At 24.9% G+C, this 18,033-nt stretch overlaps 1 protein-coding gene across 2 annotated transcripts in view; it reads left to right on the forward strand.

The window, feature by feature from the left end:
• Window positions 1–18,033, forward strand: part of LOC113561242 (orexin receptor type 2-like) — a 147,502-nt gene that overhangs the window by 108,163 nt on the left and 21,306 nt on the right. Inside the window, exons 4-7 of one of the 2 annotated variants that reach the window (XM_026967552.1) lie at window positions 1,943–2,090; window positions 12,540–12,797; window positions 14,990–15,131; window positions 16,627–16,965. In XM_026967552.1, the coding sequence (XP_026823353.1) occupies window positions 1,943–2,090; window positions 12,540–12,797; window positions 14,990–15,131; window positions 16,627–16,738 (660 nt within the window). In that variant the 3' untranslated portion in view covers window positions 16,739–16,965. Of the gene's footprint in view, window positions 1–1,942; window positions 2,091–12,539; window positions 12,798–14,989; window positions 15,132–16,626; window positions 16,966–18,033 lie in introns of those variants that run through there. The other variant, XM_026967551.1, reaches the window with a different exon arrangement.

The following is an 18,033-nucleotide window of genomic DNA, read 5'->3' on the forward strand; positions in this document are numbered from 1 at the left end:
AATATGTGGTTCCAACAATTTAAATTGTTTTCAGTAAATTTTTTAATTATTAAATGACGTGTTGGGAACATAATCACAATCAACATCATCATTAATCACTTTAAAATGCTTCAAGACTTTATAAAAACAGAACTGAACAATAAAGATTAGTAAAATTAGCCCTTATAAGTGTGCATAGAGATATTGAAATTGACACTGAAAAAGTTAACAAATGGTTTTTAAATACTTCTATAAGGAAAATAAAATTAGTATAAAACGTTATAGATTTTAATTTTTTTAATGTATATATTGTTTTGTATCAAGATTAGTAGTAAGAATAGAAATTTAAAATGAAGTAATTACCAAAATTTAAAAAGATTGATATGTACATATTTTAAATAATAACTTTCTACTTTCATATTTTAATGAGTTTGCTTTTATTTTAAAATTTTGTTGATCAAAAAATATATTAATAATCTAAACCCTTCTCCCCGAAAATCTTGTGCTGTCATTGCATTGTATTGTATTTTTTGAACTAAAATAAAAACTCAAAATAAAATTAACTGTTTTTTTCCATATGTTATATAAATCAATGATTGCCGCACTTATTTATAAAGATAATAATTGACGTATATATTTTAAAGTTGAATCATTAATTTTACTGAAACAGGTACATTTTATTTTAAGTAATTATGTAAATTGAAACGGATGTACAAACACTTCAAAGTCTAGACGAAAAATAAATAGAGAAGTTTATTGCTTGATGGGCTGTTATTGTGAACACGCAATAACTTATACATATTATAATAAACTCTAAAAAAAAAAAAAAAATCGGAGAAGGTTCTATAAACATTATTAATCTACGTTAGCATTATGCTACAGATTTATTGACAGAGCCGTAGCAATGTTCATTTGCGCTCCTGGCCATTTAACATATTTCCGCCCCTTTTAAAAATTGTTTACACCCCCTCCTCCTCCACGTTTTTACACATATAAAGACATTCGTTATTTTATTTTATTTTTATTAGCTATTATAATAATTATTATATTTAATAAGAAAAAAAACACTGCCAAACTTATTATAACATAATAGTTTAAAAAATAATTGAACTTTTAAACATTTCAAAATTTCACTTTACGTGCTTTTTTAGAAGCAAATTCATCTATAACATTTTCAAAATAAATGTTTGAAGCCAATTCACGTTCAATTGATATAATACTCATATTCGTCAATTTTTCTTGTGACATTGTAGACCTTAGATAGTTCTTAATAATTTTCAGTTTACTAAAAATTCTTTCACGGGTGTTTCCTTCATGACTGATACAAAAAGACTAAATACCAAAATAGGAGTAGTTATCTACCACCCATAAATATAAATAAATTGATGAAGGTCTTTAAAGTATAAAAATAAAATATTTAGAATCCTAATTTTAAATTATACATGCAGCTATGAATTAACAATAATAATCGATTTTGAAAATCATCATGTTTATTATTTTGTAAACACTTGTAAATTGTAATATTTTTGTACACAATATGCCATAATAAAGTACTATAGCGTAGCTATTCTAGTATAATTATTTTGCCCATATTATAAATAAAATATATGTTATTAATAATTTGTATAATTAGTCTGTATATTTTAGTCTGGATTTTGCGCCCTTTTTTTCGTTGTGCCTCTGGCCTGGTCCAGTTTCGCCAAGTCCTAGCTACGACTCTGTTTCTTGACATGATTTAAATTGCATAATATTTATGTATAATAACATGTAGCAATGACCATGTCAATACATTTTTGTATTATATCTATACATTTGCACGTAATTGTTTTAAAATATAATTGGTGGTGACTGGGTTGAACCCCACATGGTTAACTCCGTTGAATAACACTGATTATTTGTACGTTGTACTTTTTTATTTTGCTATTTGTAATATTGTTGTTTTTTTTTTTTTATATATTTACAGACCGTCTCCGTAACCGTGTCAGTAATGACGTTGACGTCAATTTCTATCGACCGTTGGTACGCCATCTGTCATCCTTTAAAGTTCAAATCTACCACCAGCCGTGCCAGAACCGCCATTATTATCATATGGATTGTGGGACTCGCCTCAGGTAATAAAATAATAAACTCTATTTGATACAGAAAGGGAACGATGACAGCAGGTTTTATCGGAATGACCCGTATAATACGGCACTGGTATATGAACGAGATGACTTTTTTTTAACGCCATGATTACTACCATGATTTCTTTAGTAATTTTTTTATTGCTAAAAATGCGTATAGTTGTAGAATGGCTAGTGATATAATATTATAACATGCGGTTTAAAAAAAAAACCCGAATTTTTCTTTTTTTTTTTTATTCACAATTTATACCACAACAAATCAATTAGATTCGATTAGAAGTGAGGGAAAATGTTCAAAAGCTTAAAAATATAGAGATCGGAAACTGAGTTTAGAAAACGTATTTCTAAGAGGTGATATTTATCAATAGTTTTTTAAGACGAAAAGAAAAAACTTCCGACAACAGTCAAGTATCTATGAAGAAATAATAATTGCAGTATTAACCGAGATCCATTTAGAATCATTTTTTTCATTACGATTATTTATTCTTGTTTTGAAATGTTTTTCCAATATGCTACAGTGATATTTGAACGACGTGAGACGAGTATTCCATGACATATCTTTGTTATGTTTCTGATGAAACTCATTTTCTCAGTACCCTTTGTGTATTCAAAAAGAACTATTTAAAACACGAATATAGGTAGTAACACTATAGTAAAAAATATATTTAAAAATGTTTCAAAATCACAATAACTCAAAACATACTTGTGTTTTTTTTTTTGAAAATGCTGACCTGTTCTATGTATTGTATATATAAATATAAATATATTATATACTGTATTATATATATGTCGCTGTACTATTCAAGTTATAAAAAAAATAAACTTAAAAAAAAATAATTTAAAATCACAAAATTAAAACAAAAAATAGGTTTTTACTAAAAGTTTATTACTCTATATAAAAAATGTAGTTTATATAGAAGAATACGGGGTAATCCATATAACGTGGGACATTCATTTTCATAGAAAACACTAAAGAATTTGAAAATGTTTTATTTACATAATTTTAAATCCTTACAATATTACATTTTTGAATAAAATTATATTTTTTTCTATTTTTATTTTTATTGCATTTTTGTAAATGTAAGCTAACTGATTTCTATCCATTTGTCATTGTAGACTATGTATTATTATAATAGAAAAAAAAATTGAACGAATAAAATAGTGTAGTAAAACAATAATTGATGTATTCATACATATTTTCATTAGTACATATAAGTAGCTGAGATGATCAGTGTATTGGTTCACATTCACTATTAGTTCAACGTTTATTTCTTATTCTGTAGTGATAATAAAAATAAACATAATTCAATTCGTTGTCAATATTTTATAGATGTAATAAATTCTCGATTACCTACAAAATATTTTGCAATATTGCGTTAAAAAATAATCTTTTAAATGTCTTTTAAGTAATTTACAGTCTTAATTAATCTGGCCATTAATGATCATTGTAGATACCTCAATATTTAATTATATAAGTATTTTGATTATTCACATTTCCTTAAGTTACAAGAACGATATAGTTCTGGGAAGTGTAAAAAAAATAAAAAATAAGAGTTTTTTTTATACAATGTATAAAAATAGGTACTTTATATTTTTAAGTTAACAAAGAGTAATAATATTTTAAAAAAAACAATGTTATTATAAAAGAGCAAAAGTATATCCTTGCCCAAATAAATATTAGTCAGTAAATAAAGTAAATATAATCATCCCAATATTATATAATTTAAATTTTATTAATCTTCAACCGGATGTTTAAGTTGATAGATAATAACTACTGTACAAATTATGTATCAGATCTTGAGTACAAAATTTAATTTGGAACGGGATTCAAGTCTATTTTTATAATATAATGTACCTATAGTTTTTGTGTAACTTTATAACCACTGAATAACTATTATTTCGAGGGATATACTCGATGTGATATTCGAACTGGATGTTAATATTTACGATATACCATTACAAATTGACTTATTGCCATATCTTAACTTACTATTTTAAATTTATATCTAAAAGTTTTTACACTATATACATTTATTGAAAATGGCATTTGAATATTTGACGTTTAAGATCCACAAAAAAATATGATATGATTATTATAATCTTTATAGATTATAAATTGCATACCACAAAAATACAACATACATTACCTAAAAAACATTTCACAGAAGGATATTTTTGTGAAATACTTTATTCAACCAGTATTTAAAAAACAGCTTACAGTTATTAGTATTTCACCTACTTATTAAATTAAAATTTATATTGTGAATAATTAAATACTTATTAATATATTATGTATGTACAATGTACATTGAAGTAGTTTAGAGTGCATATTTGTATACCTACTATTGTTGATTTAAAATGTTTATCCAGGATAATTGTACATTATAACATTCCAATTTAAATGCTCATGCACGTAATATTTTTTTTATTTTAATTATTTTTTTTCGAATAATAATAAAAAAAAAATTGCAATAACATATGTTTTCCAGTTATGATTTAATTTTGTATTGCAAAATTAGGATGTATAATTGGAATACAGGTACGTAATCATTAATAAATTGTTATTATATTTCGCGAATTGTTCTATAATAATAATTTTCAGGCCATTCCTGAGAGTACTGGAAATTGCTCAACCATAAACACGTGAAGTTGACCTAAAAAGTAATATTAAATATGGATTTAAATTTGTATTTTATTTCTACAATCCTAATATCCAATGTATATTCAATTCATAAATTGTAGTAAATTTAGATTCTTAGTAGAGTGATGAATGTTTATTGATTTTACAATCATGTGTTTTTTTTTGTGTCTTTCATTACGTTTTGGGTAAGTAAGAATGCTTTGATTTTAAACTTTGGGGGTGTTTCTGGTAAAAAATTGGATCTAATTGGTCCCAGATTGGGGGAAAAAACACCCTAGGGGGGAAAGTTCCTAGTACTTTTCACAATAAACAGAAACAACAATTAAAGAAAAATGGTAATTTTCCGCTAAACCAGGTTTTTTTTAATCAATTTTTGGTTTTTTTTATTTTGTTGTGATTAAAAAATGAATATCCATATAAGCTATAAGCATTCCAAAAGTTAAGCTAATGTTTGAAAATGTAATATAATATTCTTCTTAGGAAGTTGTTTATACTAGAACTAAAAAATCTAATATACCTATACAAAAACAATTATTGTTTAAATAGACATTTAAAGTAAAAATTTGATAGAAATTAGATATTAAACGATGAATAATGATGTTCATTATTTTTTTATAATTTAAAAACATTATTCGTGGAGGACTTATAACTTTTACGTGTATATAAATATACATATTATAAATTTTACTTTACACAATAACATTTTTACAATATGTAAATTAATTTTAAGACATTAATGTTTATACCATGAACATATTTAACTTACGATAAGCTGTTGAAGGTGTTATTGACTCAAAAGTTAATTATAATAATATAATATTGTATAAATTATATTTATTCTTATAATAACCAATTATCAATAATATAAAATACAATGTTTTACCAATAATTAGACAACATATTAGCTATTGTAATACTATTAGTAAAATAGATTACTTCAATATCAAGATAAAAAAATATATCACGAAATATTGAAATGTACTTAGTATTATAGTTTGACAGACCTTATCCGCTCAGAATCGTTTTACGAATAAAATGATGTAAATCAATTAAAATATAACATATCTATTTCAGTGACCCACTTAACACCTACTATACAGTATTTTCAGTGATCAAATTCTATTTATAAATTTACAATTTTATTAAATATAAAGTAGGTACATATACAATAAATAAATGTTTGTATTAATAGATTTTTCTGATTTAATTTTAGTTGCTGTATATATATAAACACTACAGTCCAAGTGGGAAAATGGTCATTGTAAACACTGACGGGGAGTTGTATACAATTACCGAGTTTTTCAAACCATAGGGAAAATTAATAATTATATACATAGAATAAATATTATATACAATGGCTCGTTATGATAGCGCTACGTGGAAAAAATAAATAATAAGTTTAACTTAATAATAACACAAATATTAGGTTTATATGTAATACTTATTTTATTTTACACTTATTTGATTAACATTGTAAAATTTTTAATTAATAAATTAAATAAAAAGTTGAAATACATTTATTTTAATTTATTTATTTTAACACGTATAACGATTACGCCATTTGGGGATGCATACAATTCTAGCAGCATCTCCTATTGTTTTGCATTTTTGACCACAAGTGCAATGGTTATTATTACCTTGATCTCCTAGGTTAAAAATCAGCCAAGCTCCTTTCTCTAAGTGATTACACATCGTTAATACTAACAAACTGTTCTTTGCAAATTGTAAACTGATTTCAACCATAGTAATGTTGTAGTTTATGTTTGGTTGTACTTAATTTGTAATTTCCGTTTTACATGGCAAACAAATGTTATACAGTATAATATACAGTTATGTAAACCAATTTTAGGCTTAAAGCCAAACATAGTCTCATAAGGTGAACATTTAATGCCATAATGAAAAGGTCAATTTTTCATAAATTATACTAATTTCAGGCCTTTTCTCCACTTTTTAGTTTTATTATCTTGCTACCAAGTTCCTTTCCAATATACTGGTTGGCACGTTCTACTGAACCTTGACTTTGAAAATGGCGAGATTTTCCATGTACTATTTTCAAGTTTTTTCACATTGTACATAGTTCTTTTAGTACCTTGTTTGCGAATTCTCTCCCGTTGTCACTTTGTAATATTTCTAGAGCCCCAAAAGTGGTAAAAATATCCAATAATACATACGCAATTTCCTCAGCACGTTTATGAGTCAAAGGGCGTAATTTCACAAATTTGGTTAAGTCGGCTTGGTAAACTAAGATAAATTTTAATTACCATCAGGCTGTGCCTGCATATTAATCAAGTTTTTTTGACAATGTAAATTCATTTCTTAGATATAATAGGTTTAACCAATAAGTATTTTTAAACTGCACTACCTTTTTTTTCACACGATTTGCAAAAATTCAAGTACAACATAATTATCTCTCTTGTTATATTTTTATATTAATTATTGAGCTCGTGTTCCATTCTACTATGTCCTCCATGCCTTGATGATAAATGAGTTTCATGTAGAATATGAAACAGTTCTTCATTATGTATATAATATTTAATTTGATGATCTTCATTTATTGGCACAACAAGTCTTTCCACTTCTTTATGATTTAATAATTATTTGGAAAACATTTTTTAATCTATTCTTTTGTTCTTCAATTTCTTTCAAATATTTATAAGTTAATCGTATTTAATTTTACTTCTATATGTACTGTTATAATTTTTTACTTTTAAAATATTATTTAAATTGCCGTTGAATTTATTTACCATTTTAAAATTAAAATAATAAATATGCACCAACGTATAATACAGTACTTAACAGTAAACTAATATCTTATAGTAAGTATACTGATTACTTACCAAAAATATGAATTTCAATAAAGTGTCTAGGATTACCTAATTATTAAATTATACTTCTCTCAATTCAAATCGATAAAAATTGTCTTATGATGATAAGGTACTGATATAAACTGTGTTAATGTGTTATACACAATGACTGCATTATTCTTAACATTGTATACAATGTTCGGTTAGTGTTTCAATGACTAATTTTTATACTTGGACCATAATATATATGTATATACAAGACGATACAGAAATCGACTGCATAATTTCGAGACGGTGGTAGCTTACGGATACGACAATAATAATTTTTTTTTTTGAAGAAATTATTATTTTAAAATATTTATATTTATTTATTTTTTATTCGATTTAGATATTATACACGTCATATTTTATCGTATAAAAAGTTTAAATTTAATAAAAGAAAGAAATCAATAATTTAACACTATAGCGGGTAATAAAAAATATTAAGTAGATATACTTTAAGCGTGTATATAACTGTCGCCTAGAAAGATAATAAAGAAGAAAGTATAGGTATAGCAGATATTTTAATTATTAATAATAACAATGATAAAATACTGAAGTTATATGTAAATTAATCAATTTCAAAATGTTTACACAAGTAATTCGACTCGAAAAAATATTTTACTCGTCTTGATAATACTTTACGTATTATCTAATATGTCATACTTTATAGCAGTGGCGTAAATGTGAATCATTTTTTTCTTTGGGGAGAAGGGATATTAAATGCCTCAATTTAAAATCATTAAAATGTAAAAGTCTAATATATAGCATTAGTAATTTAATATAAGTTGACAAAATTGTTAACATTATGCTATATATCCATAATTTTTTGTTTATTAGGTATATTCAGTATAAAATATACATACTTATTAAACTTATTCAATTTTTTTTTCATACTTACAATTTTTAATACTAAACACACTATAATAATTAATTACAATACAAAATCCAAAATTATTTTTTTACTGCCAGAAAACATATAAATTGCTTCATCCTAACCTAACTAAGTGTTCTTCGCTCAAATTCAACCTCAACCAAGTTTTTAAACTAAATTGAAACATGCAAATAGATAACAACACGATATTATCACAAAATTCAGAGTAGTGATAAGATCAATGCTCGAAAACGTCGATAATTGTTTGTCACTCAAACTGTACGAAGCCACGTTGTTTTTTACTTCATATTACTAAAATATGATATTTTACGTGCATAGACAATATAATACATAAACTGAATATTTGTACTGTCTTTACATATACCTATATGTAACATTATGATGCCTATATATTATAATGTTTGATATACTATCATATTATTATACTATCATACATATTATTCAGATATTATTATCGCTTAAGGAATCCAAAGAAAAACTTTCTGATAATAATGAAATCTACTATAGATTTATATATATATTTGAGATAATATATTTATATATATTATTATTATAGTGTTGTTAGTTATTTCTTATGTGGTTTTTCGATCGGTTCGCTATCCATAGAATAATATGACTTCAGTAAAACACGCGTTTGTCTATTATTCCAGCATATGCATGCATAATTATAGGTATTTATCGTATTAACCAATTACCGAACCATGTGTAATAATAAATCTTGAATTAATTGTTAGACTAACTGCATGCCATAACGAGTAATCTGTTAAATTAATTACGTTGCAGATGATTTAATGGTGTTAAAATTCATTTGAACAATAATTTGCGTGTGTATTTTATGTAGGTATGATATTGTGATAAATATTTATTATATATATATAACGTACATCGTATATACTTGGTTTAGTCATAATCCACGATGTTGATGCACATGTATTTTCAAATTGAGTACAATATATAACATGGAATAACTTTAGATCGAGATAACGAGAATTACGCAATAAAATCTATTTTATGTGTCCTCGTTTGCCCGTAAGTCATTTGTATAATTGATTTACCCGGAGTAAGTTCTCGAATAAAATGTCTGGATTCTACTATTGTACCTACACATAATTATTCACAACAATCACAAGAGTTTGGTAAAACTTGTACAGCTGTATTAACGATAATACCAACAAGCGGGTAACAACGATATACTGTAAAGATAAGTAATTTAATCTTGTAAACTTTTTCGCAAATGAATAATACAAAAAATTAATTGAGTAAGCACATATTACTTGGGCAATTAATAAAAAATATATAGCTAGAAAACTACGCATAAATATCGGCTTTCGTTAAGTTGATAAAATAAAATTATTAATGGATTTTGTTGAACACCCCAAAATAATGCATAAATATATATATGATAAAAACACGTTTTCCATTTTCCAATGTTTGTATTACTGTTTATTCTCACACCATAATTGACACATTTTTATGCAATGGTAATGGAATAATATCCACTAATGGCGAACATATAAAGATAATAAAATAATGACTACTACAAGATCATTTAAACGTGTAATTTATGTGAGTAACTGAGTGAAATTATTTTAAATATTAATAAAATACTGCATATTTAATAAAATCATAATAATTTGAAATTTCCTAATTTCTTAATGGTGATAATTAACTAAATAGTTTAACGGCCTTTATAAGTTATTATATTTTTACATATATAATCACTAGTCAAAATCAAGTCGCAAAAGTTTATATAGATAATAAAAATATATTTAACATAAAGTATGATGGTTTTATTAATTAATATTATAATAAATTATACACTAAATTTAAAATTTTAAACGTACCATAAAAAAATAAAGTTCAATTCGATTTAATTACACTTCCATATTACTTATTTCCTTATTACTTATTATTATAGTTTATTACATAAATAAATACGTTATGTTTTTTTAACAGTTTAAGCATTATGCTTCTATATTATATTATAAAAAAATACATATTATTTTAATATCATTATGACAAATAATTATACATACAAATATTTTTCGTTGAAAAATACTTATCATGTTTAGTGAGAGTAACTAAAAAACTGCTTAAATCTGAAATGATCTAACATATTATAAAGGTAAAAAGATTTCTGCATAAGTATAACATATTGAGTATACAATAAGGCATCACAAATTGCTTTCATTGTAGATACATAATGTCTTAAAAAAACCCAATTAGAAATTAAATCTTTTAATCTAAAACAATGCATGAAAGTATTTAGTAAAATATGTTTATAATTTTTATTAATAAGACGTATTACTAGGAACAGAATCATTCATTTCAATTTCAATTTATTAAATTATGATATTATTATTGGTACTACCTATTGCTGTTGATAAAATAAATACAAAAACTAAATATATTATATAAAGTAAGTATTCAATTTCTAAATTTCCGTTTGAACACATCATATACAATAGGTAAGTGATATGACCTAACATAATATACTGGTGCGTGGAATTTACTTCATAGTGCTATTTACAAAGTATGAAGTTAAAAGCGTAAAATTGTAATTAATTAATTATAATTTATAATGAAATTTTAATTATTTGAATATTTTGATAGATAATACCATTAGGTACCTTTTTAAGTTGCAAATATCTACTCTGATATTGTTAATAAAATATTAATTTAACATATAATATATGTCTAGCACATATGTTATACATACTAAATATAGTATATTGGTATATATTGTACATTTTCACATTAAAATAATTAAGTAAAATCATAAATATCGTTAACGCACTGAATAGTAATATAATTTAAACCAAACTATACAAAAGCCTATTAATATTTATTTTAATATTCAATTGGAGTATTAAATAGACCAGTGTTACATCATCAATGTATTCAAGTACTAGATTTTACATAGTTGAAGTGGCCACCAATAATCATAATCTAAACGCAGGTATCTAAAAAAATTTAAAAATTATAAGAAATATACGCTGTCAGATATTAATAAAAACCATTCAAAAATACAAATAATGTACTGAATTAATTTGTATTCAGTCATTGTAATTAGTCAAACTCTAAATTACGAATGCAAATAAAATAATTTTTCAATTTCAAAACTTTATACCTAACTACCTATTTTTATTTTTTGTATTTTTTTTTCAAGTATAATTCCACCTAATCACGTAACATATGTTTAACTACAAAACAAATTGTTAACTGTGATTTTTATATTTGCAATTATATCACGTGTTCATACATTTTTTTCTGATAATTGATAAACAATATATATATATACATTATATATAATATATCATAGTTAATATTTTAAAGCTTACATTAACCAGTAACCACTTTAAGTATACATTATATTTTCAAATACCAACCAAATGACTAATTGTTCTGTGTACCTAAAACATTGTGTGAACGAACCAAAAAAATAAAAAAATGTTAATGTATACTAAAAAAATACACCAGTCATGGTTTGTAAATACTCCCAGTATAAGATGATTTTATTTAACAAATCACGCTTATTACTCGTGTATTATATTTTTGAGAAACATGTGATTAGATTTTATATGTTTTGTTGTTTTGTAGTACCTAAACGTGAAACACTATCAATACTTGCAAAAATGATCTAAATTTTACTATTATACATTTATACATAATAATGTAGACAAGTGTTGTTTTTTTATAGAGTCCAATAAATCTAATATTCAATATGTACGTATTAGTATATTAATAGGAATGAATACAAATGTAGATCGTTATTTAGAAAAATAGCTTTTTTGCAAAAAAATATTTGATACTGTTACAGAATAATTTTAAACTATATTGTTTATTTTGTATTGGTAGGTATGCCGATATAGGTATTTTAATATTTATATTTTAAGTGTATTTAAATAAATATGTATCTATATACATATTAAATAATCATCGACTATTATTATATTAATTACCTGTATGAAGCGTGATGTTAACATGTATTTTAAAATGTATAATATTATTAGCATTATTATAAACTACAATCCTTTTAATCTGGGCTTTTCGTACAGATATTCCAGAGCTGTTGGTGTTGGAAGCCGTCGGAAAGACAAAACGGTTTTCGTCTATTTATTTGACACAATGCGAAGCTCTCTGGAGCCAAGAGTCTGAGACTACCTATCAAATCGCCAAGACAATCATGCTTTACATCCTGCCCTTATTGCTCATGTCGATTGCCTACTATCAGATTGTTCGGGTGCTATGGAAATCCGACAACATACCAGGACACACAGAAACCGTACAAATGTTCAATGCCAATGCTTACAACGGTGAGTTTTTTGATTCAATTTTTATAGTCGTGTTTCTTATAAGTACCCAGTGGCGTAACTGGATTAAAAACTATAGGGGTGTAATTTATAATTTATTCAACAAAATTGAAACCATATCGCTTACTCTTTATACAAATCTTAAAAATCTATTTTATGGCTTAGAAATAAATCCTAAATACTCATGTTATTTTTGTAAACATTGACAATATGACAAGATATTATTCAATAGAAGAAACATGAAAAAATATAGTTTTAATAATTTAAGAAAAAATTATTTTTATCTTATAAATGTATATTAAATGCACTCTTTCATCTTTATTTTAGAAAATTTAAAGACTTCTACTGTTGAAATTTCCTAGGAGTAAAATAATTCCATTACCCTGGGGTGGGGGGAAGAGGGCTGTTTAGACACTATACATGCCTATAAAACAATTAATTGAATCAATATTACGATACACCATCATGAGAAAATGGTTCAATTTATTCTCAGCGTGTAGGTATATATTATGTATTACCAATATTATTATAAATCGCTTAAAATTTTAAAATAACATGGTTTTAATAATAATTAAATAATCGAGTACGTATTATAAAAACCCAAACTACACACAATTATAATAATATATATATATAGTTTCCATTGTTATTCAAATCAACATAATATTTAAATAACTTTTTTTATAGCAAGTCATTTTTGAAAACAAAAAAAAATCTAACCTTGATTAATATTATACATTCTACTTTGTTAACTTTAATGGCAATCTATTTACTCTGAAGAATAAAAATTAGATAGCATTTTTTTTTTTGCTGAGAATATCTTTTAATTTTTATTTTTTTTTAAACGATATCAATTAATAACTGATACGCCTGGAACGTTTAAAGTCGTGATCGTATTAAATAAAAACAGCTTAGAAAAAAAAATTGAAGCGTGCTTATAAAATACTTAAATACACTATTATTTTTAATGATAGAGAAGATATTTAGCATATAACAATTACTGTGTTGTTGTATTATTGTAATGTCAAATAAAACAGTTACACTACAATAATGTACAAAAATAACCACTCGATTTATAGTTTTAAATATACTTCTCCAAAAGTTGCTTTATTTATTGACATTAAAAAGAATTAAGTATTCAATAAAGCATGAACGCGTCTGAAAAGCAATTTACTGCAATCGTAATACTAGACAACAATGTATAATATTTATACAGTCGAGGACATAAAGTATTTTATTTTTTAAGTAAATAGTTATTATTATATTTTTTTAAATGTGTGTTAAAAATAAAACACGATCTTTGTGGCTAGGCGCAAAAAAACAAATTTATTTTACCTTTAACCCAACTTAATGATTATCTATTTATCTGTGTAACAAAAACGTAAGTGTAATAATAATCAAAAAATTGATGTAAAAAGGAGAATGTATAGTCGTTATAGGGTTGTCATTTTATTTTCAATTCAGTCGGTCTTTGCATCGTGATAGTTTTACTGAATACGTATTACACGCTTATTTTTTAAACTATTAAAAACATGTTGTTTGATTGGTTTTCTGTAAAAGCACGCTCGGAATTTTTCATATTTTATATATTCCTTTTGTCGATAAAATGTAGTTATACACACAAATCAAAATGCGCTGTTCACTACTGCAAGCCACCCAAATCCCTATAATTCAGATACAGTCGAAGTAACCACATTCTCTCAACAAACAAAGTATGGCTTTTTAATTGAACAAAAATAGTGATTTAGAAAGGTATTTTCGAAGCTTTTTAAGTCATTGTGAATAATTTCCGAGATAAAAAATACGATGTCTACGTACGTGTTTTCAATATAAAAAATATTATATAGTTTATTAGTCTCGAAATTTCCAACCAAAATGTGTTGTCAGTTTTTCAATTTTTTGGCACTATACACTATGAAACTGTGTTATTTATTTGTTAAGACCACAGTCCTTTTAAAACACGTTTAGTCGCAGTACGTGGTTACCGTGCATCGTATAATAATTGTATACCATAATGTAAATTTCCCAAAAAATATTGGCAGTCCGTAATTGCGTGCGCGGACGATGGAATATATTATTATAAAACTGTAAAACTATAAAACTATAAAACGTAAAAACGAAGTTTTAAAAGGTTCGGAAAACCACCTAAGCGCAAGACGCGTACGATTTTACTCATGATGAAGTTTATTTCGCAGGGTTCAACCGAACAGCGACGATGGGGTGTACCAGCACGATGGCTCAGATAAAAGCCAGAAGGAAAGCGGCGAAAATGTTGGTGGCAGTTGTGGTCATGTTCGCGCTGTGCTTCTTTCTCGTGCACCTGATGAACTTGTTGAGGTGAAATGAATTATAAAATACTACATACAAAACCTATAGAATATCTTAGTATTATAATATAATATATTTTATGCACTGTGCGATATACTTATACATAAAGTGTTTAGTTAGTTTACACTTTACTTCAATATTAAATGTTGATAATAACTTGTATACTAATACTACTAATGTGTACTGCCATTGTAAAAGATTCTCCTAATATCAATAATAATTGTTATAAAATCATTTCTAAAAGTAAATAATAATATATATATATACATATTATACATATGAATACAATTAGAATCTAATGAATTGGTTTACCGACTGCTTATTTGCATTGTATATGTAATTAGATAATGCGGTTGTGATAACTCAGTTTAATTTTATTTGATAAATGGGTACTAAAGTATTTGTATAGGTAATACAAAAAGTGTTATCATATGTATATTAAACAAAGATCTACATTCAAATTTAATTTAAATTAAAAATTCTAATTATTATTAAAATAAAAACCACAAAGTATGTGACTTGAGGTATTTCATAAAATATTATTTAGATTCTTACTTTAATGTTTGCCTTGTTTCGATGTTTAAGAACTGTTCAGTACTGAAATTAAAATAAATTTAGTATCATTATTAGTAAAAATAGTGGCATTTAAAATATTTAAAAACTAAAAGTTTTAATATTTACTTTATTGATTTCTATAACACTATATGCTGTAGATATACTACGTGGATTATTCATTAGTAAAATATGCTTAATCGATTTTGTTTGCACACATAAGATTAGTTATCGTTGTTATCAATGTACTCCGTCGTATTGTTTTTGTTTCAATATTATGATACGTTCTCTTTTGTTATACAGAAAACATTCATTTAAATGAAAACAAAAAAAGTTCTAAGTAAAAAAAGCAGGTTCCACAGAAGAATTTTATGGTTTTTAATTGCATTTTTTTATATCGTGGTTTTTTTTTTTTACTTTAAGTTTTACTAAGAATAAAAACAATTTTAAAGATATTTTAAGAATTTAAATAAATAAAAATCATTCATTACGAAAGAAGAATTAAACTTTACAGTTTCTCTCCCAAGAAATTTGGCATTTTGATAAAGCATTATTATTGTTAGTCTCAGACGACGAGTTAATATTGTTTTACATACGCTCAAGCATTCCGCCTAACGCGTATTGTTCAAAAGATTATATTATATTCCTCTTGATCATGTGTTTTGGATATTTAAGTTTAACAAATTTTACGGAGATAACGGTTTGTCGAATATACATTAAAATCGAATTAATATATAGCAAAATGTACGTTACTCACTATCATAATATACCTACTGCAAATATTAATTTCATAATGTCATTGAAATCAACGTAATTTTAAATTAAGCACAGCTAATTGTTTCGTCAACCACGTGACGCTACACCATGACTATGTATTATTATATTACCATAGTAATATGAACGCGAGTCTTTTTATAGAAAAAACCATTCACTAAAAACATATAATTTACAGGATGCCTGTCTTGATTTGGATAATTAAAATGCTTTTCTCGGGACTTCGAATAATAATTCTTCAAAATGCCACTTGTTCTCCGAAAATCAAGTATTTCTGTGACAATACTTAAAAAATATTTAAATGATGTGATTTGCATATAATACGCGTATCGAAACGGTGGAATTTATTTCGAAGAGAGAGAAACATTGTGCACCGCAAAGAAAACAAATCTTAAAGGCGGCCATCGAAAATAAAAGTTATTTCCGTCTTGGTTCATCGGAAATGTAAATTCGTAACTTTCATTAGTTATGTATAATGTTTCTATTTTATTCTCTAGATTAGTTTTACGAAAAATCGATGATTAAAATATCCCCTGTAATACGGCGTGTGTGTGTGCATTTAACAGTAATGTCGTAGCAAACAATGATATTTTTTTAAATTAATCATTTTTTAAGAATTTAAAGCTTAGAAATAAGTAATAGACGAAGTGGAGAATTTTAGAAACTGTATGATACACATAGATTGTTTTACTGTAGCTAGTAGTATTTTGTATATAAAATATTATCAATAACTATGACATTATTAATTATGGATAATAAGAATATTATCATTATGAACATATAGAAAATGTGATTAATAATAAGTGGATACCAAATTGTTGAACGATAGTTGTAGAGTGGTTAATTATAAGATGGATGTGTTAAATTTGAATTCAATGATAAATATCATTTTATAGTCTATACAATAAATGTTTCTGAACGGAGACACTAGTATATTTCATAAGTTTTTTTAAAATTGTTAATATTGCTACTTTTTGCTAAATATTGCCTATTTTCCCTATTTTCATTATCTTCTAGCTTTTTGTCTAAAGGAATCTTTTACAAATACTACAGATATGATTTTTTTATCGTTATTCATAGTTTAAATATGTAATTTCGTCTAAAATTGAACTTAAAATCATAAAAAAAAAAAAAAAAAAACACATCATAGTAAAATAAATGAATATTATGTTAATTATACCTATATAATTAATAAAATAAATAAATGTATTATAAATAAATATTGTAATATTGTACATTTTATATAAAATGAATTAGTCACATTTTTAATATTATTGCTAATTTACATTAATATATATATATATATAAATTATTTGCCGAAATTTAAAAAAGTTTACAGTTCTACAATATTATTAAATTACTATAACGAAAATATGCAATTTGCAAAAATGGATATAATGTTTTATTCAAATTGTATAACAACGATTTTTGTTCAAAATCGAAGCAAATAGATTCGATAAATCAATTGAGTTCTATGTATGGCCTATGCAGAGAGAAAAGTCAATTAATTGTTTTGTAACAATGAAACAAAATAATTTTTTTTTTTATAATCAATACTATTTTGTATGCTTGTGTTTTATAATAT

The sequence above is a fragment of the Rhopalosiphum maidis genome, chromosome 1 (assembly GCF_003676215.2).
Source record: "Rhopalosiphum maidis isolate BTI-1 chromosome 1, ASM367621v3, whole genome shotgun sequence".
NCBI lineage: Eukaryota > Metazoa > Arthropoda > Insecta > Hemiptera > Aphididae > Rhopalosiphum > Rhopalosiphum maidis.